Here is a 25,406-nt window from a genome sequence, read left to right on the forward strand (position 1 = left end):
TACAGGATGGTTAACAAGATCATGTGCTCTCTTGAGGGTTAATATCCATCCTCGTGGGGTATTTCTTCTGGCATTTCAAAGGTGTTAACCCAGATGCACAAGAACAATGGGCAGGGCTGGCTTAAAACCTTTTACTAGAGAAATTATAAGCCTGGTTATGACTGCCTACCATGACCTGCCCAATTAAGACTCAATGATCAGATCACCCTGTGAGGTTACTTTCCATAGAACCCCTTTTCTTCATCCACAGTAACATAAAAAGACCTCTCAAAAAGACAAGTCAGATGCATCTCTCTATATATATCCACAGACTTCATTTAACATACACTTTAAATCTACTTTAATCTGAATTTTGATGGAGGAGATCAAAGCAGTATAATTAAAATTATGCCTTAAAGAGTGAGTGAGTTTTAAAATGCAAAAACCTGTGGCTGCAAAAGGAGTGAAGAAGACAGTTCTTTTCACTTTACCCCTCCAGGCCCAGTGAGTAGCAGGAGCAAAACTCATCAGTGAATGCAGCAGTAGACAGTGGACAGTGGGAAATTCAAGCCAAGAATACAAGGTTTGTGAGGTCAATTAAGAAGTCTTCTGCTCATTAAGTGACAGTTGAAGCTATAGAAGTGAAAGAAATTTGGGGGGAGGGGGAGAAGAGGGAAAGAGATACATATGAAGGTAGAATAAATAATTACATTTAGGAAATAAACGTAAAGTCACCACCAAAGAGAGACAGAGAATGTTCAGAAAGGTAGGGAGGAGCATGCGACAGAAACTCATTATTATTTATCAGTCCTTTCAAGTCAATTTTGAAACTAACAAACAGACATTCTCTGGTAGTTTAACTAGAAGGATTGTAGACACGGAGAGAAAAGAAGTTCCAGAGCGAAGATTGGTCAACAGGGTCAGAGACCAAGCGTGGAGAACTGGGAGTTGGATTTGGCAATCAGTTGTTTCTGACCTTCTGGGAACAGTTTGAGAGGACCGCTGGAGGCGGATGCCAAAGTGCAGTGGGATAGAGAGTGAGTGGCCGGGGGTCCAGTGGAGGAAGGCCAGGAGCTTAGCTTTGTTTTTCAAGAAGTTTGGTGGTGAATGGAATTACAAACAGGTGTGTTTTATTTTTTTGGTTTGTTTTGTTTTGGAGGGAGAATGTATAGCCTTTGCGAATCATTTTAGGGAAAAGGGAGGGCCAGGTACCTGAGCTGCTTCACTGAGTCTATGTCAAGGCAATCACTTTTGATACGCAAACGTGCTCAGGGCTGGAAGGGTGCCCTCTTCCTGAAATGTAGGAAAGTTAAGTGGTGCCAGACAATCTAATCTGTTATATTTCGTAATCTGAGTTAAATTTAGCTCATAAGCACGTTTAAAATTTAGCTTTTAAACTCATCTGTTTCTACACTCTTTCTTTGTTTGTTTGTTGTTGTTGTTGTTGTTGTTATTGTTGTTCTCTTTGTTGCCTGCCCCTGCCCCTTAAAATTTTCTTTTAAAAACTTTTACCTTAATTTGGCTGAAGAAAAGTTTTTTCACACTTTAGTCCAGACAGATTAATATATAGTTGGGGAAGGTGTGTTTGTGTGTGTGTGTGTGTGTGTGTGTGTGTGTGTGTGTGTGTGTGTGTGTCGACAGAAGCATGAGTGATAGGTAGATTGATTTAGGGCAGATGGTTGGGATAGAGATTGGGAACCTGGAAGAGGTAGGGTCGACCGTAGACACTGGCCTTTTATCACTTACATATCTGTACTTATTATGTTACAGATCATAAATCAGTTGGCTGTCAAACTTTTGGAGAATTCAAAGCCTTATTCAAACTTTAGATATATTTGAATGTCTGTTTTATCCCTTTGAGTATAGGCATCGCAAGGGCTGCATGTGGCCTTCTCCCTACTCCGTTCACCCTCACAGTGTTGGCATGAGATCATGTACTTCGTGTGTTCTCTACCGATGGCCATGACCCAGGTTCACAGCAGCTCTAGAATTCCTGTTGCATTTTGGTAGATCCAGAAGTGGCCTGAGGCATATTTTTTTTTAAGACACAAAAGAATGAATCAAGCATGACACTAATTTTGTATCTAATACGAGTCTTCTTAAATTAACAGCCAGGGTCTGAAAGTTGTTTCTCCTTCCCAACACCAAAGGCGATGGCAAATTATTTCAGTGTGAAGGCTGTCAACAGAGCCGGTTTGAGAAGAAGGACACTGAAAACTAATTTCCAAAAAGCTAAAGTAACTAAAGGAAATGCTATTCAATCAGTCACGAAATATGTATTTGGCACCTAGAACTTACCGTGTCCTATGCAGTTGAGTATTTGTCACCAAAAGATAAATAAGAAAATAGTCCCTGTCATCAATGAGCTCAGCTTTAGTGATATATGTGAGATAGTGGCCATGAGACAGGAAAAGTTTGTCCCTCAGAAATAAAAGTAGGAACCATATGACTTAAGAGAACAGATGCAACAACTTAGAGGCAGATCCATAGCAGAGACAGGCGTGCGTGACATCCACGAACCACATATGAGGTATTGACAGTCATTTGGACATTACTGTAAAAGTCAAGAGAAGAGCAAGGGAGACTTGAATAGAGCAGGAGTCGTCTAACAGCTGCTCTGGCCACTGAGTGTGATTCTTCTGTTGCAGGGGTAATTGTGCAATAGGTGGCATTGTAAGCTTTGAAAAGTGGCCAGAATGGAAGCAGAAGAATTTACAAAAGCCGTATCTTGAGAGTGTGGTGATGAAAGCAACAGAGAAGTCGTGAGGCATTCTAGTAGAGCGAGACTTACATCTGCCTGTTATTTCTCTTTCATGCCAACCGCATGTCGTCTGTCATCAAACCTGTAAACTCAGAATGAGCCAACTTATTTGACTTGTGCTGCCTTTGACTAACTCAAGTGTAGGTCCTTTTCTGTATTCCTAACACTTGACTGTGCCTGAGGTCTGATAAGTAAAGATATGTTTTGTTGTTGTTGTTATTTACTACCTGATGTAGGTTTCATTGGATTCTGTCTGGTGACGGATTGCTGACCACAAACGACTAGACTGAGAAATCAAGATAAGGTGGCAGCGTTGGATAAGAAGCAAGCGAGAAAGGGCAGCTGGCCTTTGGCCAAAAGCTGGTAGTTCTAGTCAGAAAACCTGTTTGTGTCACCTCTTCAAATAAGCTGGTCTGTAAGGATACTTTTAACTCCATGTCATGTATCTATGCCAAGTTCAGAATCGAACTATTTGATATAGTTTGTTAGTATCCAGTAAAAGATGCCACTCTCTCTGAATTTAGACCTACTTCTACACCAGGGGTTTCTACATCTTTCACTAACCAAAGTGGGTGTGTGGGAGGGGAAGTGGAGGAGGGGGCTGTATGTGTGCGTAATTTTTCTTTTTTCAATAGCCACGCAACTTAAATCTTTACTCTTTAATCCAAACAGCTGGGGAGGACATTTCTAGCACACATCTGTGTGTTCTATGGGACCTCAACTTGTACTCTACTACCCTTAAACCACTTTTCTTATTTTCAAATTTAGACTTCCATTTAACAACAGAATATCAAGCATTGCCATCCTTCTCTGCCTACTAGTCAACTTGGATTCTATGAAACAAACAACTTCGTATTACAATGGTACTTGTTTGAAGATCCATTTGAGTGTTTTATTATATTTTCCTTCATTGTTTAAAACAAATAAATGGACTACGAAGCTTGGTTTGGTAACTTAGATACTTTTTGGTCTCAGTTTTCTTATGAGAGATGGAAATTTCCCAGTGAGTAACAGCTGGAGAGGCAAGATGGTATCATAAGATGCTTTGGTTTACTGATTTTATAAATGTTCCTAAATTATCGGTAAAATTTTTTTCTTTTACTATGAAATATTTCAAGAATGCCAAAAATACCCAAGAAGGTAATTTTTAAAGAGTTATGTTTAAAATGTATTTTTCCCTAACAGATTATATAAAGTGTTGACATTTCCTGTATTAAGATTTTTGTTAAAGAAATAAAATGTTATGGAAACAGTTGTAGTTTTTTTATATTCCTCACAAATTCCTTTCTTCTTTCCCAGGTGTAGCCACTTGCCTGAAATTGATAAGTATCCTTTCTGTCTAAGGTTTTATACATTTATAGTGTGTACGTATTCATAACTCATTTATATAATATAGCTTTGTTTTTAAATTTTACATAAATAATGTTATACTTTATGTAGCATTTCGCAAAATGTATTTTTTTGATTCAAACTTGCTTTTTCAAGGTTGATCCATATGTTTCATGTAGTTCTAGTTCATTAATTTTGATGCTGTGCAATATTCCACTTTATATGAATTTTTCATTCTTTTAAATAGGGCTACTATAAATATTCCTGAACATGCCTCATTATGTACATTATGTCTTATTATGCATGTGGGAGATTTTCTTGAGGGTGTAGAGCAGGCATTATAATAGCTAGGTTATAGAATGTGTACATCGTCATGTTTATAAGATATGGTAAAATACTCTCAAGATTGTGTGATCTTTTATTCCCTCCAACAATCCCTGGGCAGTCCCGTTTTCTTAATTCTTTGCCAACTGTTGATTTTGCCAGACTTAACCATATTTGCCAAACTCGTGGATGTACTATGGTTTGCCATTGCTGTTTTAATTTGTACTTCCATCATTAGCAGGGAAGTAGAGCATCTTTTCTAATATTTAGTGGCCAATCAGGTTTCTGTTTTTGTAAACTTCATATTCAGATTCTTTGCTCATTTTCCTACTATGTCATTTGAATTTTTCATATTCATTTGTAGATATAGTTATATATGTTTGAATACTAATCATTGGCCAATTATTTATGTTGCAATTATATTTTCTTAGCCAATAGGTTGTTTTTAAGTTTTATTTATGGAAACGTTTGTTTCAAACAAAATGTTCTTATTTGTTCTTGAATTTAAAGGAATTAAATATGTTAGCTTTCCTTCTTAAAATATTTTTCTACTCTACTGTCATAGAGATATTTTTTCTATTTGGGATTTATTTGTGTGTGTTGTGTGAAACAGATACCTAATTTTATTTTTCAACACAAAAAGTCAATTTTAGTTTTCTTTTGGGATGGAAATCTTTTGGATATGGAGTTTTACCCAAAATCGGTTTTCATCTTCAAAGATTGGGCCTTTCTGTGGGTGTTGCCAAGTACCTAAACATCCTCATTTATGCTGTGACAGTCACTTTTTAGGCTCAAGAACTTTGTGCCAAAAGATGATAGAAGGTGAAAGTTGATAGAAACCTTAGAGATTTCACTCTCTTATTTTGCAAATGAATAAGAAGAAATGGAGGCTTAGCATTGATCAATGGCCCGTCCAAGTCACATAGATAACTTACCTCACATTCTTGTTTGCCACTCACAGTTAATACAATGTTATCTTGAGTCTTGTCAAAGTGTCCTTTTGTATATCCATGGGTCTTTTTCACTGCCTTTTTCAAAGTTTAGGGTTTTATTACTTGGTACCTGATTTACTACAATGACCTATAAATATTTTTTCCTTTTGCAGTGTTTCTTAATGGGGAACCATTGATATTTTAGGTAGGCAATCTTTCATTGTATGAGAATGTCTTCTGCATTGCTAGACATTTTGCCTCCTTGATCCCAAGGCAATACATGGATTTCTCACTACTCCTACCCCTACCCATGCTTTCTTCTACCTTTGCACTCATTATGAAAATCAAAAATACCCATCCATCTCGAAGAGATATTTTCACACCCATGGTCATAGTAGCATTATTCATAATAGCCAAAAGGTGAAGGCAACTCAAGTTCCATTAAGAGATGAATAGATAAATAAAATGTTGTGTATACGTATAATGAAATATAATTAATACTTAAAAAAGGAAAATCTTATACATGGCTGAATCCTGAAGTCATTATGCTAAGTGAAATAAGCCAGTAACACAAAAACTAATACTGTATGATTCTACTTATGTGAGGTACTTGGAGTAGTTAAATTCATAGAGGCAAAAAGTAAAATGGTGGTTCCAGGGGCAGGGAGAGAGAAAATGGAGAATTAGTATTTACTGGATACAGAGTTTCAATTTTGCATGATGAAAAGATTTCTGAAGATGGATGGTGATGATGGTTACATAACAACATGAATGTGCTTGACTAAGGCCACTGAACTGTGAGGAGAAGCAGTTTGTCACCCCAAAATGTGCTTTTTGAAGATATTGATTATTTTAAGCTTATTATTTTTTAAAAAACAAAAGACTCAGAAAGAAACTTTGACCCTTCCCCTTACCTGCATAAAGGAATTCAGATAAAAAAAAAAAAAGCTGCTTAATGGAAGGGAACTATCATCTTAACGTCATAATATGAATGAGATATGGTGAACAGGGAGAAACCAAGTAGTCTGTTAGACTTGCCTCTGTGTCCCACTGTTTCTGGGCAACCCTGCAAGAAGTTGTTTACCAGTGTTTGCTCTTTCTCATCTATTTGCGAATTGCCTACTTTCCCTCTGAAGTCCCAGACCGCTCTCCTAAGTCCAGAATGGCATATAAGCCTCAACAGCCCGATTTGTCCTCAGGTCCCATTATTTTTAGGGAACCCCCGTATGTACATATTTAATAAATTTGGTTATTTTTCTCCTGTTAATTTGTCTCATGTCAATTTGATTATCAGACCAGCCAGAAGAACTTAGAAAGGTGGAAGAAAAAGTATTTTTTCTTCCTTTGCAACTGTATACTTAAAAATGGTTAAGATGGTAAATTTTACTACCATTAAAAAAATACTCCTGCATGTTTCCAATTGCACCCCTCTCTCCCTGACCCTGGAGGGGGTGCTGAACCATTGCACCTACTCTTGAGAAACCTTTCCTAAATATTCTTCTTAAAGTCTTTCTTGGTGAATCCAGCCAATTTTCTTCTTTGAATTTCGGTAGCAATAACTGACACTTCATTATATTTATTCCTAACTTCAAATTATTAATTATCCAAACTTTGATATATTACTAAATACATTTTGGTTCATTAAATGGCTCTGTAGGTAAGCTGTGTTTGGAGCTAAACCTTAAACTCATTTGGCTTTTGTCTATCTCACAGCACCCCACTCGGTACTAGGTCTGTGGCTTATATCCCATCAACAGATGTCCATCAGGTGACTGCTGGAGACTTTACCAAAGAGCAGCATACGGCTACCAAAGTTATGATTACTTTGAATTCATTGCATTTTGCACTTTGCTTAGCTTTTCTCTGCATTTTCCACCTTGCTGCAGCACTATAAATTGCTGTCCTCCTACAGATTACAGAAGTACCATTGCCTTGTGGATTATGAGTCTTGCTGCCTCATCATTACTGAAAATTGTAAATACCTCTTCAGGTTCTAGCTACCTTCATCTGTGAAACACACAGATTTTAGCTCATGCTGGAGATGAATTTTACAGGTTCTGTTTACAACAGAGGCTGCGATTTCCTGTGTTGATTTGAACATCTGTTGATTTTGATATCTGCCTACCCAGAAGGCTTGTGGTTCTTTTTTGAAGAACTCACATTAAATGTTAATAGGCTCCTTAGGGAAGACTTCTTTATGTAAATAGAAGATAATTTGTACTTCGTGTTTAACATTTTTCTTCCTGTTGATTTTGGGATAGAGCGGATGGGAAATATAATGCTTCCTTTAGTCACTTGAAAGTGAGGCTGGATGTGTAGAAGGTTTCATTTGCCTGTTTCTCATTGTCCATTTCCAAGGCAATGTTTCAGGTTAGTAGAAGGTCCTCTTTGAGCACAAATGTTGATAACACATTTCTCAATCAAAATCCATTTCATTAGCACATTTGAGGGATTTTTAAAGTAGTCCTGATGTGCCTTCAGGTCATGGAATCCCATGCTCCATTAAGAAAATGTGGCTACAAATATGATGAAGAGGCGGGCAGGCATGCTTGCCACATTCGTGTGTGTTTTAATGTGGTTGGTTTGTGTGGTCTGAACAAGTAAACGGCAAGGAAGATGCAGAAAACCCCATGTCTCCGGGGCTTTTAACAAGTTGACCTTTGTGGCACAGAGTGACAAAGATGGAAAACTCTTTAAAGGAAAACCACTTGCCATCTTTGATCCTTATTTATTCATACAACTTGTTTAACACAAATGGTAAATGCCTTTATAAATCCAAATCTGCCGGGGATTGAGGCTACAAAGAATCCTATTCACTCTGAGAGCAGATAGTCCCTCTGCTGCTCATGCTGTTATTTTAAAATTAGGGATTAATGGTCCTCCTCTTCTAGGTGTCTGAGGCCCTAAAATGTTGCCCAACACCACATGAAACGAACCTACATCTACTTCATGTGCATCGTAAACTAACCTCTTCAGTGTTTTTGAGTTTCATGGGAAAATTACAACATAGTTTAAAAATGTGTAAGCTGTGAACTCACCCGTGTGATTACCAAACTATAAACCATTTTATGGCAGTTATACAAGTCCAGTGTGAACAGAGACTGCAAACACATGTTTATGTCCTACTTTTTCTGGAAATTTGATTCCAAGTGACTCTCATAAAGTCAGAATGACCCCCCACTCCACCCCCCCGCCTCCTGGATGACAAAGTGGTGATTATTTGTTAGAAAGAGAGGCAGGGAGGGAGGAAAGGAAAGAGGAAGGAGAGGGGAGGGCAAGGGAAGGGGGAAAAGAGAGAGAGAGAGACAGACAGAGAGAGAAAGAGACGGAGACAGAGAGACAGAGAGCGCCTTGAATTACACTTTGTGGAAACCCCTGGTGAAGGGAGAAGGGTGTGTATAGTTGCCGGTTAGGCCACTTTCAGCCACAGTTAGTCTATCTTTACATCTTCATCAAACGAGGCTCATGTATAACCTTTTATTTGAATTAAGAATACAGTGGCAAAAAAGTTTAAAAACTACTTTTCAATATATTTCAATTGGAAAAATTAATTTTCGATGCCATACCTCTCTTCCGCCCTCTTTCCACATCCTTATTTCCTTTATCATTATTACAATTGATTAATCGATCTATTAATAAAAGTTCTAAGGTCTCCTTTTAGAAAGCTTAATTTGTAGTAGGAATACAGGATGGCACCATCTATGACTCGGAACTCTAATTAGCGAGGCCCTTCTCACTATTCCATAATCTCCCTTTTCTCTACTATTCCTTCTTCAATTTCTTCTTTGTCCTCTACTTCATTACCCCAGTACTCTGCTTTCATCTAAAATTCTCTCTCAATTTCTTTGTCCCTCCTCCTCTTCCTTCTCCTCCTCCAATTCTCATTCCAAGTAGAACTCCAAAGATAGTAAGGCAGAGAGCAGGAGTCAGAGATGAGAAAAGTGCATGTCTATTGCATAGCCACGGCTATTCTCTTGTTTTCTGTGTCTTAATTTGCCTGACTTTTACTGGATCATAGTTCCTTCTGTTAAAAATATGTCCGAAATTCTCTAGAGCAAAGCAAAGAAAGAAAGAAAAAAAAGCTTTAGTTGTAGACCGCCTGTGACACTGGCGAATGTGCCTTCCGAAGCTCTCTCACACCGCTCCTGGAGTGCCTCGACTCCCTTATCCCATCCGTCCCTTGTCCCAGCTGTGCCCCACCTCACTGCTGCACGTCACTGGGCAAAAGTGAATTTTCATTGGATATGGAACAAGAGTTGACAAACTTTTTCCATAAAGGGCAAAATAGTAAATATTTTAAGCTGCTCCAGCTAACCACGGTTTCTGTTACAACTACTCAACTCTGCAGTGGTAGCACAAAAGCAGCCAAAAGTAATACGTAAAGGAACGGGCATGGCTGTGTTCCAATCAAACTATTTTCATGCACACTGAAATTTGAATTTCAAGTAATGTTCATGTGTCACAAAATATTCTTCTTCTTTTGGTTTCCCCTAAACATTTAAAAGTCTAAAAAACATTCTTAACTGGTAGGCTGAATAACAACAACAAAAAACGTCAGGCCTTGTCCCGGAATTGGCTGAGGGGCTGTAGCTTACAGATCCTTAATATAAAAAATAAACTCTCAGAGGCTAGGAATTTTAGGTGAGTGGCATGAAGTTTAATCTACTTTTATTTCAGCATGAGTCATACTTTTAGGCGGGGCTCTTTAAATATGATATGTCAAGGCTCCCTCACAGCATCCAATTATCCCAAATTGTAAGTGAGGAAAGAGAAGTATTCTATCTTGAAAGAACTGAAACTTATTCTGGAAGTCAGATTTTAGAGCATTATTATCTACACATATCACCTTTTAAATTCTTGACCACAGAGGGTCTCCGTCTGCGGTCACCTGTGGCGTGTTTTCCATCTGCAATTATCTCCAACTGGAAGGGGCCTGTAAAGGGCTGCTACATAAGTAATGTGATTCTCCTCCAAGCATGATACCTGAAGGAGAGGAAGCAGCGGGATTAGAAAAAGTCACACCAGGGGAGGAAAAGATTGTTACCCCCTGATGGAGATTTTCCATAGCCAGAACCAATAATAGCAATGACCCAGCTCTATAATGGGGATGGGAAGTTCAAGTTTCAACTCCGGTGACCTCTAGGGTTATTTATACTATACCCCCCTCTGCCACTCCCCCTTCAGTCAAAACTATCTTCCAAGGAGAATAACATTTCCAGGGCGTGCCCTTTATAGCACTCACTGTCAAAGCTCTGCTTTTCACCTGTACTCGCCTTTGATCACTTTGAAAATACAAAGGGCCCAACAAAAGATTCAGAGAAGACGTTGGCTTCCTGTGAGCTTTTCACCACGTTTTTTGCTTTCAGAGCTGGAGTCTACCATCTATATCCAAGCAACAAAATGACTGTATCATTTTGAACAGCAGAAAATTGAGTCAGAAAATTGAATTCTGAAGTCGAAGGACAAAGTACAGAATCAAAGGCCCTTGCTTATAAATGAGTTCTGTTCAATCTCGCTTTTTCATTTATCTTCTTTTTGTTGTTGTCAGATTATTTTCCTAACTAGATATTCATACTGGGAAGTTCTGCTTGAAGGCAGTTTGATATTTGGAGAAAAAAACATACAACTTGAAGACGTGGCGGGTTTTCATAGAAATTAAAGAAACCGCTTGTTGAGATGACTTATAAAAACCCTGTGGCAAGGACGTTATATGAGTACAAACAGTTCCCAACTTATAAGTGGATTGTGAACAGAAAGTTTGTAAGTCAGTTGTTTGTAACTTGGAAGGCATTTGCCTATTAGAACAGTGTTGTAGGTAATGTCTGAAACTGGAATTTAGTCATGATGATGCCTTTTGTAATCCAGCGTCATACATTTGAAACAGTAAAATAACACTATTTGATCTTCTCAGACTTAAGGATGCAAGGACATGACAATGACTACTTCAAGCGTGGAATAAACGTGGTACACCTTCCTGGCATGTTAATTTTGTGATAGAATTTAGGGAAGTATTCTTTCTGATTTAAAATACTTATGCATTATTTATGGAGTAAAATATCAAATCCCTGAAAAATTTAAAGATAAAGCATGAGACTTCAAAAGTATCTGGTGCTTGTAGCTTGAAGCTTTGGTCTAAGTCCTTGATTTCAGAGCTCTCCTATTAGGCAAACGAGAAACATGTGAGAAGCAGAAAGGGCGACTCAGCATTACAGCCCCTTGTTTACCTGCAGCATGGCAGCTTCCTGAAGTAGATGCGATTGGCCCCAGCCAATCTAAGACAATTAATGAAACTCAGCTTTATCTAATGTGGAAATGACTATCTTTCTGAGGAAGAAGGAAAGAAAGTACCCAGAGGTATTTGGAGATTGGAGGAGACTAAAGAGAACATGATAGCAGCATGCAATGTGAGAACATGATAACTGCATGCAATGTGGATCCCAGACTGGATTCTGGAACAGGAAAAGGACACTAATGGGAAAATTGGCGAAATTCTAATAAGGATTAGAATTTAGTAGATAATAGTATTGTAACAATGGTGGGATGAGGAAAAAAAAAAAGGGGTGGGTCAGAAGTCCATGCTACAAATTAAACTATTAAAAAATCATGTTTACATCAATCTCAGTCTTTCCCCTCAAACATCCTTTTATTAACCCATTTCCAATTGAGGAAAAAAAATGCAGCTCACTGCCAGCATTAATTTAATTTTACATAAACACACTCTTTGAGGATAGAGCAAATCTGACTGGTTTTCAATATGAAAATAAAATATAAAAACTGTTCTTGGAATTATTTCTCCACAGAATTTGTCTCTAATACTAATATAACAGAAATGTATACGTAAATCGGATTCATCAAATGAATCTTTAGCTAACCAATGTTCGAGAACGATGTTAACGTCACATGTAAGAATTCTACGTTTTCTAGGGTTTGACATTTTCGGTGACTGAGAATAACTATATATTGTTAATGGAAATACCACTACTAAAAACAGAATGTTATAAATAGAATAATGACATTTGTTTTCAAAGACTAGAGCGATAATAATACAAGTGAGATATTTTGTGGCAAAGTTTGGGGGTAAAGTTAGGACTGTAATCCGTGACTTAGGGGCAAAGGCTGCAGCTGCAAGTGTTGCTGAGGGTATACTCAGGGCAAATGGAAAATGGGTTAATCGACGAGGTAAGGGGATCTTTTGATATTGTTTCCACATACGCCACCTCTAGAGACCGGGATGGTGAAGCAAGGCTGAAAGCAGTTGAGGATTAGTATAAAAAGGGCTTTCTTTGGATGGTTCACACACCTGAATCAGACAGCCCACAGAGGCGGATCGAATTGTCTTCCAGACTCCACCATGGCTTTGAGGGTTTAGGATATGATGGAGCTTTGCTGGGAGACTTGTTCATTAACTTTTTAAGTCAAAAGGCTTATTCCGAGGCAGTCAACCTGAAAGCCTTGCCCTAGCCCCAGAGGTATTGGCCAGCTAGTATCATTTCCCACTCACTGGGGCCAGGGTAAGACTTAGTGTCGTTACGGCACAATGTACAATTTCCTCAGCCCTGAAAAAATTCATGCCATCCATGAGTGGAAAGGAACAACTGTGTTAGCATGACAGACCCTCTATCAGTATAACTAATGCTATTGGTTCTCTTTCTGCTTTAGCAGGAGATGGGAAAGTCAAATGAGAGAAGAACTACTCATGTAAAATGGAAAGGCAGATGGTGGGGATGCTGTTTAAAGAGAAAAGGGGCAGAAAGGGAGACTATGGCAGCAGGTACAAAATTATTTGACTACAGTTTTTCTGAGGGCCAGCCATGTTCTCCTGTGGATGAACAAATAGAATTTGGGGGACTGGTGCAATGAGAATGTCCTAAACTACAGACACACCTGCACATGCGTGCACACGTGCACACATGTTTAATGGGATTCTTTTCTGACTGCTTGCTTTACTTTCCCTTCAGGGAGTGGCGACTAGGGAGTGTTGTTGAGGGCATGATGGAAGGAAGAGTAAGGGATGCATAAAATGCACAAGGTAAGTGTAAGGGACAGAAAAAAATCTGTATGTGGCATAGAAGGCTTCTCTAGTGCACTATTATGTCTAACAGTGGCTCCTTTCATCTCCAACTATTTAAGAACAAATAAAAACTACTCCTAAGTGTCCATAGATAGGTAAATGGATAAAAGATATGATACATACACACATGCATATAATGGACCATAAAAAAAGAATGAAATCTTGACATTTGCAATAACATGGATGGAGCTAGAGGCTCTTATGCTAAGTGAAATAAGTCGGACTGAGGACAAACACCACACGATTTCACTTATATGTGGAATCTAAAAAGCAAAACAAATGAACAAACAAAGCAAACCAGAAATTGTCTCATAGACACAGAGAACAAACTGATGGTTGCCATAGGGGAAAAGGGTAGGAGGAAGGGCAAAGGGGAAGGGGAATAAGAGCTATACATTTCAAGTTATACATAAGTCACAGGTATGTAATGTACAGCATAAGGAATATATTCAATAATACCATAATAACCTTGTACGGTGACAGATGGTTACCAGACTTAGCATGGTGATCACTTCATTAGATATATAAATGTTGAATAATTATGTTGTATACCTGAAATTAACATAATATCAAATATTAACTACACTTGATTTAAAAAAAATCAACACCCAGAGGTGCTCTAAACCATGCATGGAACATAGAGGAAACATTTCCCAACCTTTACTATTATATTGCTGGTTCCGAGCACTTCTTCGATTCCAACTGAATTCCTCTCCCTGTTATTTCCTGCTTACTAGGGAAGAGGGAAAGAACACAAAATCTGCAAGAATTCCTTGTAGAAGAGGAACTTCCTCCTGTGTACTATTTCAGAACCGATTTCTGAGAAAAGCCAAAAACAAACAGTTGTAAAATGTCCTAAGCGTTGATCTTTTCCCCCTGGCGAGTTGTTCTCTAATGCTGGAAATCATCCCCCCTCACCCCAAACTCCCATAGCTCGACGGCACTTTTCTTAAGACCATGACCACACTCCGTCTGGTGTTGTAACCTCTATGTACATGGAAACTTCCTAATCTTTCCTATGCAAAAATAAGCTGCTTTATTTGACGATATTAACGAATTATTCTTACCCCTTTTAGGCTTTGATAATGATGCTGTGAATTTACGTTTAAAGAGTCCTTACTTTTTGGAGAGATGTACTAGAATATTTATGGATTTCATGATATGCCTCAGACTTATTTCAAAGTCATCCAGAGGGGAATGGGAGGAGTGAGTAGCATAAGTAGAGTTTAGGAGAAATTCTTATAATCTTGAATCAAAACGACCTTCTTAAACAATACATCAAAAGCACACACCATAAAGTAAAAGATTGATGACTTTGATTAAATTTAACTTTTTCCATGAAAAATGGTGGAACACAGTCGAAAGTATATACAGATTCCTAATGAGAATATATTTGTAACATCAAAACTGATGTAGAATTAATATCTAGAATATATATTATAGCCTTCAAATCAACAACAACAGAGAGGACAGCCGCCCTCCCCATGCCCCCCAAGATGGATAATGCAATTTACGGAAGAGGAACAATTCAAAACTAATAGGCATAGTAGGAGAAGCTTGATGTTATTAGTAGTCCAAGAAATGCAAGTCGAAACAATAGAGATCTCACTTTATTAAAGCAGCAACAATTTAAAAGCTCATTACTGTCAAGGACTGGTAAGGACAGCAGGCTCTCATAGCCCTTATAGCTCACTCGCAGCTGGTGGATGTAGGCGGGGATGGCCATTCCAGGGAGCAGACAAACAGAACTTAGTAACGTGAAGTGTATGGATGCCCCATGATCCCACAGCCGTGCTACTGTGCATATATCCCAAAGAAAACCTCACACAAGTACATAAGGTTATCCACTGCATATTACTTTTGAAGGTGGGATTTGTAGTCCCAAATTATCTTATAGGCAAGACCATATATTCAAGGAACAGATATTCCATTTCTACAAAATGTTTCTAGAGAATAAAAAAAAGAGAAATGCTCTCCCACTCATTTTATGAAGCTGGGACAGCAGCAGTAGATCAGTGGTTCTGACTTACCAAAATGCCTCATCTTAAAAGCACTTGGGAAACTTATATGTAGTATTCCAATTTCTTTTTGCATTTAATTTTTCTATATGATTTCAACAAATTTAATATTGCTCATACCTAGTTCATATTAGAGGAGAATATTGCTTGAATTTTAATTCAAAGTTTTTTCTTTATTTGTAATTTAACTTTTCATTTTGAAATAATAACCTCAGGCTTCTGAAAAGTTGCAAGAGTTGTACAAAAGAAATTCTGTATATCCTTTGTTATGTTTCCTCAAATGCTGACATCCTTATCTGACTATAGCACGCTCAAATAGAAAAATAATATTGATACAATATTTGTAACTAATCTATAGATAGACCTTACTCATATTCTGTCCATTGTCCCATTATAGTCATCTTTCTGGTCCATGATTTAATCCAGGATTCCACATTTATTTATTTATTTATTTATTCATTTATTTATTTCTCCCCCCTTTTTTTTGACTTAAGTTTATTGGTGTAACATTGGTTAATACAATTAAATAATTTTCAGGTGTACATTATAATTTGACATCTATATATTCTATTGTGTGATTATCACCCAAAGTCCAGTTTCCTTCAGCTACCAAATATTTGATCCTCTTTACTCCATCTACCTCTCCCCTCCTCCCCCACCCCCTGTCCTCTGGTAATCACTAGTCCAATGTCCTTGTCCCTGAGTCTCTGTTTGTCCTGTTCATTTATTACTTTTAGGTTTGTATCCCCATATAAGTGATATCATGTGATTTTCAACTTTTTCAGTCTGGCTTATGTTGCTTAGCATGATTATCTTGAGATCCATCCATGTTGTTGCAAATAACAGTATTTCATCTCTTCTTATGGCTGAGTAATATTCCATTGTATAAATGTATATGTACCACAGCTTCTTTAGCCAGTCATCTATCGTAGGACACTGGTTGCTTCCATGTTTTGGCCACTGTGAATAATGCTGCTATGAACATCAGTGTGCAAATACATTTTTGGATATGGGTTTTCAAGTATTTAGGGTAAATACTCAGTAATGGGATTACTGGATCATACGGTAGATCAATTCTTAGTTTTTTGAGGAATCTCCATACTGTTTTCCATAGTGGCTGTAGCAATTTGCAGTCCCATCAGCGGTGTATGAGGTTTCCTTTTTCTCCGCATCCTCTCCAACAGTTGTTATTACTTATCCTGTTGATTATAGCTATTCTAACAGATGTGAGATGGTATCTCTTAGTGGTTTTGATTTGCATTTCCCTAGTAGCTAACGATGTTGAGCATCTTTTCACATAGTTGTTGGCCATTTGTATGTCCTCCACGGAGAAGTGTCTGTTCAGGTCCTCTGCCCATTTTTTGATTAGATCATTTGGTTTTTTTGTTGTTATTGAGTTGTATGAGTTTTTTTTTGTATATTTTGGATATTAGGCCCTTATTGGAGGCCTTGCTTGCAAATGTATTTTCCCATTCTGGTGGTTGTCTCTTTACTTCGCTGACGATTTCTTTTGCTGAGCAGAAGCTTTTTAGTTTGATAGAGTCCCATTCATTTATTTTTGCTTTTACTTCCCTTGCCTTTGAGGTCAAATTCATAAAATCTTCTTTAAGTCCAAGGTCCTTGAGTTTCATTCCTATGTTTTCTTCTATGCATTTTATTGTTTCAGGTCTTACATTCAGATCCTAATCCATTTTGAGTTAATTTTGGTGTGTGATCATAGACAATAGTCTAGTTTCATTCTTTTGCAGGTGGCTTTCCAATTTTCCCAGCACCATTTATTGAAGAGGCTTTCCTTTCTCCACTATATGTTTTTGGCTTTTTTGTCAAAAATTATTTGTCCGTATAAATATAAGTTCTGCACTCTCGATTCTGTTCCACAGATCAATGTGTCTGTTTTGCTACCAATACCATGCCACTTTGTTTACTGTCACTTTGTAGTATAATTTGAAGTCTGGCAGAGTGATGCCTTCGGCCTCATTCTTTGTTCTCAGGATGGCTTTGGCAATTCGGAGTCTTTGTGCTTCCATACAAATCTGATGATTTTTTGTTCTATTTCTTTAAAAAATGCCAATGAGATTTTGATGGGGATTGCATTAAATCTGTATAATGGTTTAGATAATATGGTCATTTTAACTATGTTGATTCTTCCAATCCAAGAACATGGAATATCCTTCCATCCACATTGGATTTAGATCTCATTTCCCCATAGTGGGAATACTATATATATATACACACGAACATGCACACGCATGCATATATGTATTTATATATACATCATATATTACATAGTTATATATATCATATAGAATATATATTATATTATATATATTACACATGTCACATTTTTTTTACCCATTGATGAACACTTAGCCTGTTTCCATACTTTGGCTAGTGTAAATAATGCTGCCATGAACTTGGGAGTGCAGGTGTCTCACTGGTATTTCGTTTCCTTTGGATATATTCCCAGAGGTGGGATTTTGAGATCATATGGTAATTCTATTTTTAAATTTTTGAGGAATATTCACACTGTTTTCCCTAATGGCTATATCAATTTACATTCCCACCAACGGTATATAAGGATTCCCTTTTCTCCATATCCTTGCTAAAACTTATCTTTTGACTTTTTAATAATGGCCATCCTAGCAGGTATAGGGTGATTTCTCATTATAATTTTGATTTGCATTTCCCTGATGATTAGTGATGTTGAGTATCTTTTCATATACCTGTTGATCATTTGTATATCTTCTTTGGAAAATGCCTACTCAGGTTCTTTACATCTTTGCCTCTGTCTTGGTCTTGTCTAGCTTTTAAACGTTAAAAAACTGATAGATGTGAAGTGTTATCTCAGTGTGGTTTTAATTCTTATTTTCCCAACTTCTAATAATGTTAGACACCTTTTAAAATATTTGTTGGACATTTACATATCCTCCTTAATGAAGTATCTGTTCTAGTCTTTCGCCTATTTAAAGTAATGGTTTTGCTGTCTTTGGGGGATAGATTTATAGTTCTCTATATCTTAATATATTAGTAGTTCTTTGTTGGTTACATTGCTGCAAATATCTTCCTTTGCCTACTTTATGACTTATCTTTCTACTCTTTTCATAATGTCATTTGGTGAACAGAAGCTTTCATTTTAATGTAGTCAAATTTATCTTGTTTTTCCTTATGGTTGGTGCTTTTGTACCTTGTTAATGAAGTCTGTCCCCATCATAACATCTTAAAGATACTCTCTTATATTCTTTTCTAAAAGTTTTATAGCTTCTGCTTTTAATCCATCTGTGATTTTGTGTTTGGTGTGAGATAAGGATTAAATTAATAGTTTTTTAACCTATGGATAGCCAATTGTCCTGAGATTATTTGATAGTATGTCTTTCATTAAAAAGACCAGTGGCTGCTGGGGATTAGAGGTAGGAGAGAGGGAAAGATGAATAGGTAGAGCACAGGGGATTTTTAGGGCAGTGAAACTATTTTGCATGATACAGAAATGATGGATATGTCATTACACATTTGTCAAAATCTATAAAATGAACAACACAAAAACTGAACCGTAATGTAAACTATGAAATTTAGTTAATAATACTGTGTCAACATTGGCTCATTAATTTTAACAAATATTACACTTATAAAATATAAATAATAGGGGAAATTGGGGGTAGGGTGAGGAGTATATGGGACTTCTCTTTCTGTACTTTCTATAAACTAAAACTGCTGAAAAAAAAAAGTATATTTAAAAAAAAAATTCTGCCTTCTGCCTTTTCCCACCACTCTGAAGTGCCACCCACATTATACATGATACCTGCATGAGATTGATTCTGGATATCTATTCTGTTCTATCAATCTTTTTGTCTGTATCTTGTCAATAAACATTGTCTTGATTATCATAGCTTTATAATGTAACTTGCTGTCTGGTAGTGCAAATTCTTCACCATTGCCTTTATTTTGAATTGTACTTTTGGTTAGTTTTTGGCCTTTTACATTTTCATATATTTTTTAGGAAATAACTCATGAAATCGCACACATACACACACATGCATGCACATAAGTAGTGGGGATTAGGATTGAGATTGCATTGAATTTATAAATCACTGAATTTATAAATTTGGGGAGAACTTATACCTTTGCGACATTGAGTCTTCCTATCTATGAAGAAACTATATTTCTCTATTTAATTCTACTTTAATATTTTAATCGTTTTATAATTACCCCTATAGAAGTCTTAAATATTTTTTGTTAGATTTATTCTTTTATTTTTATTTTTTTTGATTTTTTATGGTGACATTGGTTAATGAAATCCAATAAGTTTCAGCTGTACACTTTAACAGTAAAACATACATATGTTTACACTGTGTGTTCACCTCCCATAGTTAGACTTCTTTCTGTCACCACATATTTGACCCCCTTTACCCTGTCTACTCCCTTCTTCCCCCTCCCCCCTACCTTCTGGTAACCACTACTCTATTGTCCATGAGTCTCTGTTTGTTTGTCCTGTTCATTTGTTGCTTTTAGGTTTATATCCCACATCTAAGTGATATCTTTATATTTGTTGATATGCTTACAAATGGTATCTTTTCAAAGGTTTCGTTTTCTGTATGATTCTGTTGTATGAAAATACAATTTATTTTGTATATTATTGTTTTTAATTCTGGGACTTCATGCAATTCTAATGTTCACTTCAGTAGTTTACCTGAGAACTCTTTGGATTTTCTATACCCATCATCATAGCATCTGTGAATATGGAAGTTTTGTTTCTTTCTTTCTAATCTGTATAATTTGTTAATTTTTTATTGTTTTGCCTTTTAGTGCTTGCTAGAACTTCCAGTGCAATGTCAAATAGAAGTGATGATGCCATGTGTTGTTTTCTCATTCCTGATCTCAGAGAAAATATTCAAAATTTGTACCATTAAGCATAATGTTTGTTTATTGTAGGTTGTTTTTTTTTTTTTTGCAGATACCATTTATAATATTAAGGAAGTTGTCTTTTATTTCTAATTTACTGAGTTCATTTGTTTTCTCATGATGCTGAATTTTGTCAAATTATTTTCCTGCCTTTTCATCCTTAAGTGGAAAGAGGCTGAAAACTAGAGTCATTATGCAATATAGTCATTTGCCTAACTAAAAATTGGGACTAAACTACTCCAGAGGAAAGAGAGACTGCTCTGGGGGACCACTGACAATCTCTGCTGCAAGCTCGAATATGTAGCCCCCTTTACTGTTTGTTTGTTTATTGGTTGCCCCTGGTATAGGTATAGGTATAGGGCTACTATAATTTTCTAAGGAAGAGAGGATATTTCCTTTATATTGTGGGTCCAAAATCCTAAAATTCTAATAACAAGGCTCCGGAAGACTTTGTCCTCAGATCCAGAGCCCTATACCAGAGAAGAACCTTGCCAGAGCTGCAGAATTCCTCTAATCATGGGTGTGTGGACTGTGGACAACAGATAGCCATTCTTCTGTTAACTCTCCTCTTTCTCTTCTCTGATTTTCAAGCATCTAGTCTTCTGCTGCATTTTGAACTAAATTTGAATTTCATTTCTGGAGTCATTTTCATAGTTCCTGAGATACTCAGAGAAAAGACATAATCTCAATAAATGACTAATGGAACTGAATTTTAACAAAGGTGGTTATGGTTTAAATTTTAATAAAGATGATAGCAGTGGCTCTCTTAAAAGCTAAGTGTTCGCCCTCAGTTGGCCCTTTTCCCTTAAAAATTAGTGAAGCAGAATCACTAGGTTTTTAAAAAACACTAAACTTGACTCAGGTAATGGTGAAGCCTATGGCAATGACAGGAAAAAAGCTCTCTGGCCTCAGAAGGCTCAGATTTTTTTTCCAATTGCATTTGACATACAATATTATATTAGCTTCAGGTATAAAACATAGTGATTAGATATTTATATAACTTACGAAGTGATCACCCTGATAAATCTAGTACCCACCTGGCACCATACACAGCTATCCCACTTCTGGGTATATATCCAAAGGAAATGAAATCACTCTCTCGAAGAGATATCTGCATTTCCATATTTGTCGTAGCATTATTTGAGTAACTTTTAATGGAACTTGGTTCTCTATTCCACTTATAATACTGTGCCTTAGCTTTCTAAAATTACAATTAAAATTCTCATTAATTACGTATTCTGGTTGTCTGGTTAAGTAAAATCTTACAATGTATCATTTTTACCATTTAGCCTCTTCCCATTAAAATAAATGGCAAAGAAATAATAAATAAACAAAAGATTGAATCAATTCCTTTTCAGAACTATTATCCAATTTAAAGTCTTTTCAGTTTCAAATGTGTTTAGTGTTTTGGTCTGAATTAAGAATTGTAGATGGCCAGATTACAGAATTTTGTACTCACTTATTCTTTATTCACAATTATAGATTGTCTTCTACGTGCCTGGCGTGATGTAGACTCTGCATAGACAATGGTCAGAAAAATAAATACATTAAAAAAAAATCCAACCTAGTCTCTGCCCTCATTGAACTTAAATAGTCTTTATTAAGTCATTTGTGCTCTTGAGATTCTTTGCAAAAATAAAAGTTAAATTTGCTATATTATATCTGAAATGTACAATCTACAGCCTTGAAGGATAAAGATGAATTTTATGCTAGAGCATTACAACTGGAAGCAGGTAACACCTAGTTCCAAGATGAAACTCTTATTACTTTGAGGAGAACAGAAGGCAGCTCAGGGCCCCTTCCTCCAGGTCTGACCCCACTCCAGGGGAGATGTGATATTTCTTGGGAAAGCATTGTTCTTTGTAATAGTCCCTTAAATAATAAAGATGTCAAGAAAACAGTGGAATGAAAGGGGAAAAAAAACATGAATAAAGAGAAAAATGTACAAAGAATAAAAGAATAGATGAAAGAAAAGGTAAGAGCCAGCTAGCAGAAGAAGGGGAGGAGAAAAAAGGGAAGAAGAAAGAAGGGAATGGAAGAGCAGGAGAGAGGGAGAGGGGGAAGGGAAAGGGGACAGTTTGAGAGGAAAAGAGAGTTCAGAAATGACTGAGGACATTAGCCACTAAAAGAGATTTTTTTTCTTAAAAAAAAAAAAATAAACTTCACAACCTCTTCCCCCACCTCGCCCCTCCTAACCCCACTCCAGCCTCACTCTCGTTTGAAGCATTTCTGTGGGAACTTAGGTCTCCTTGGGCCACTTGCCTGTCTTTTCTCTAAAGCATCTTACTGGAGGCTTTTACCCTTTTTCGTTAATGAACTCTAGAAATTCTAGCTTTGTTAAGTCTTTGGGGAGAAAAGTATTTGGAGCCTAATTCTGAAATAGATCTAATTAGTTAAAATAAAAGCTGCCTTTTAAAAACATGGCTTCATTAAAATCATCTGCTTCTTTATTTAAATAACTTTTTTTTTCTGAATTTCTTCTGTGAGGGAAGATGCAACAAAAAAGATCAGAGAAAGAATAAACACATTTTAATGAAAATCTTTTATTTTGGTAATTAGAATGTATAGAGTTAGAACATTTAAGCACTGAGTGCAACCTTGAAGATATCTTTCCAAATGTCTTATACATTGCATATGTCATATATGAGGCAACATATCTCTATATTTTGTTTCTAAATAATTTTTTTATGAGAAACTTATTTGGGAGGAAGAAATAACCATAATATATGGGCCTAAACATTGGCCTATGCAGTTGTGTGCTTAGTGTGGATTCCTAGGTCTAGGGAGTATTGTGCATGTTGTTAAAACTCTCTAAGCCTTGATGTTTTTCACGTGTAAAATGGGAAGAATAACATTTATCTTTCAGGATCATCAGGATTAGAGAAGACATAATGAAGGAATACTAATACAAGAAATAAATACCATCTTTTATTAGAGTGCCTGCCCTAGATCCTTTCTTTTCTTGATCTTCTACTTCTAACTTTTCTGCTTCTGTTGTGGCTGCTGTGGCCTAGGCTTTATATCAGCAAGTGTGTTAGACGTATATAGAATTAGAGTTAACAGCCCTAATGGCAAATTGTATCAGTTTCAATGCTTAGAATACTTGACAAGTGTTGAGATTGTTCAAAAACTCCTTTTGCCTTTTTCCTGGTACTTGGCCAAGTACAGCCGTCTATAAGTGGTCTATGCCCAAGTAACTTATAGCTTAGCTTCAGTGAGCCTCTGGGAGGTTTTCAGATTCAAGTGCAAGAAGTTTTGTTTTGGTTTAGAAACTTTGAAATCTTCCATAGTGGGAAATCACCTATTTTTCCATCTGAGTAAAGTAATATTAAAGAAAGATGACTCACCTCTCAAGAGTAATTTAAGTTTTCTTGAATAAAAGTTTTAGATTGAATAAAGTTTTAGATCCTCCCATGGCTTTCCAAGGGGACGCATCCTCAAGACGTTGATTATATTTTGTAGAGTGACAGGTGACCTTTAATAGGGGTTCCATCCACCTCTAACTTATCCATTTCAAATGAAATGGGTAAATCCAGACATATATATTCCAAGCGTACTATACGTATGTATATATTATGTATATATGTACTCTTTTATTTAGTTTCATTTTCTAGCATAGAAGGCATTGCAAGATACCAAATACATATATAAAACATGCACAAAAGTGTATTCTTTGTTTCCTCCATTTCTATTGGCCCTTCTTAGAATCCCACAAAACCCAACATCTTTTGAGACCCATATCCTTCTAGAATTATCCATGTGGTGCACTCCTCTGGCCTGTTCTTCCCAACATGACTCTTTTATTCACAAAATCATGGCTTTTCTTGATGATTTTTCACATCAAGTTTATTTGTGTTGTGTCCTTTTTCCATATTTATATAATCTTGGAGATGGAAGGACACAACTATCTGCCAGAATTAGGAGTTCTCATTATGATAGCAGTTCTTAGGTTTTTTTTTTTTGGTTTCAATATCCCCTTTATACCCTTGAAAATTATGGAGAACACTAAAGAGCTTTTGTTTATGTGCACTCTGGCTATCAAGATTTACCATATTAGAAATTTAAACCTACACCTATTGCAGGTTAAAATTAATAATATTTTTTTTCTAAAAAATAACTATATTTTTCAAAGAATTGTAAAAGGAGCAGAACTATTTTATATATTCATAAAATTTTTTAATGTCGGCTAGATTCTCATATCTTCTTCTGCATTCAATCTGCTGCATTATTGCATTTAAATAGCCCCTGGAAAACTCTATCATATATTCATGAGAGAATGAGACTAGAAAAGCCAAACAGCTTAGTATTTGTATTCGTTTCTATTGCTGCTGTAACAAACCACTACAAAGTTAGTGGCTTAAAATAACACACATTTATCATCTTGTAGTTCTGGAGGTCAGAAATTCAAAACGATTCTTCCTGTGCTAAAATCAAGGTGCGGGCTGGAGGCTCTTGGAGAGAATAGTTTTTTGTCTTTCTGGCTTCAAGAGGCCACCAACATGTGTTGTGTCCCCTTCCTTCGTCTTCAAAGTCAGCAACATTGGGCCCAGTCCTTCAGAGTCCTTCTTTCACTTTGAAAGACACTTGTAATTCCATTGGGCCCACCGAGATGATCCAGGATAGTCTCTATTTTAAGGTCAGGTGATTAAGCACTTTAATCCATTACAATCTTAATTCCCTTTGCCATGTAATGTTAACATTTGCACAAGTTCCTGAAATTAGAAAATGGATATCACTGGGAGAGCATTATTCTTCTGACCACAGTATTATTATTAAATTCATTCGACCTCACAGATCCCCTGAAAGGTTTTCAGAGACCTTCAGTGGTTCCCAGATCCTATGTCGAGAGCCACTTTTCTGTAATATTCTCAGTAGGTAGCATGTGCTTGACAAAGCACTTACCAAGGCAGCCTTTTAAAAAGAGTAGATAAAATTCAAAACTTTTTTTTTGAATCTGTCTTCTATAACTCCCACCCAGTAACAGTCTTCTATTCTTTTGAGCTACAAAGAACAACTCCACTCCTTCCACAACACTGACAACTCTTCAAATACTTAAAGAGTATTATTGTGTCTCACATGCTTTTCCCCTTCACATT

General features: G+C 36.6%; 1 protein-coding gene across 2 annotated transcripts in view; it reads right to left on the minus strand.

Moving 5' to 3' along the window:
• Positions 1–25,406, minus strand: part of FBXO4 (F-box protein 4) — a 394,712-nt gene that overhangs the window by 184,827 nt on the left and 184,479 nt on the right. The window contains exon 7 of one of the 2 annotated variants that reach the window (XM_039842573.1): positions 10,195–10,308. The exons of the other annotated variant lie outside the window; for it this stretch is intronic. Within the exon in view, the coding sequence (XP_039698507.1) occupies positions 10,210–10,308 (99 nt within the window). The 3' untranslated portion in view covers positions 10,195–10,209. Of the gene's footprint in view, positions 1–10,194; positions 10,309–25,406 lie in introns of those variants that run through there. 2 annotated transcript variants of the gene reach the window in all.

Source organism: Pteropus medius, unplaced genomic scaffold (genome assembly GCF_902729225.1).
Source record: "Pteropus medius unplaced genomic scaffold, Ma_sr-lr_union100, whole genome shotgun sequence".
Taxonomy (NCBI): Eukaryota; Metazoa; Chordata; class Mammalia; order Chiroptera; family Pteropodidae; genus Pteropus; species Pteropus medius.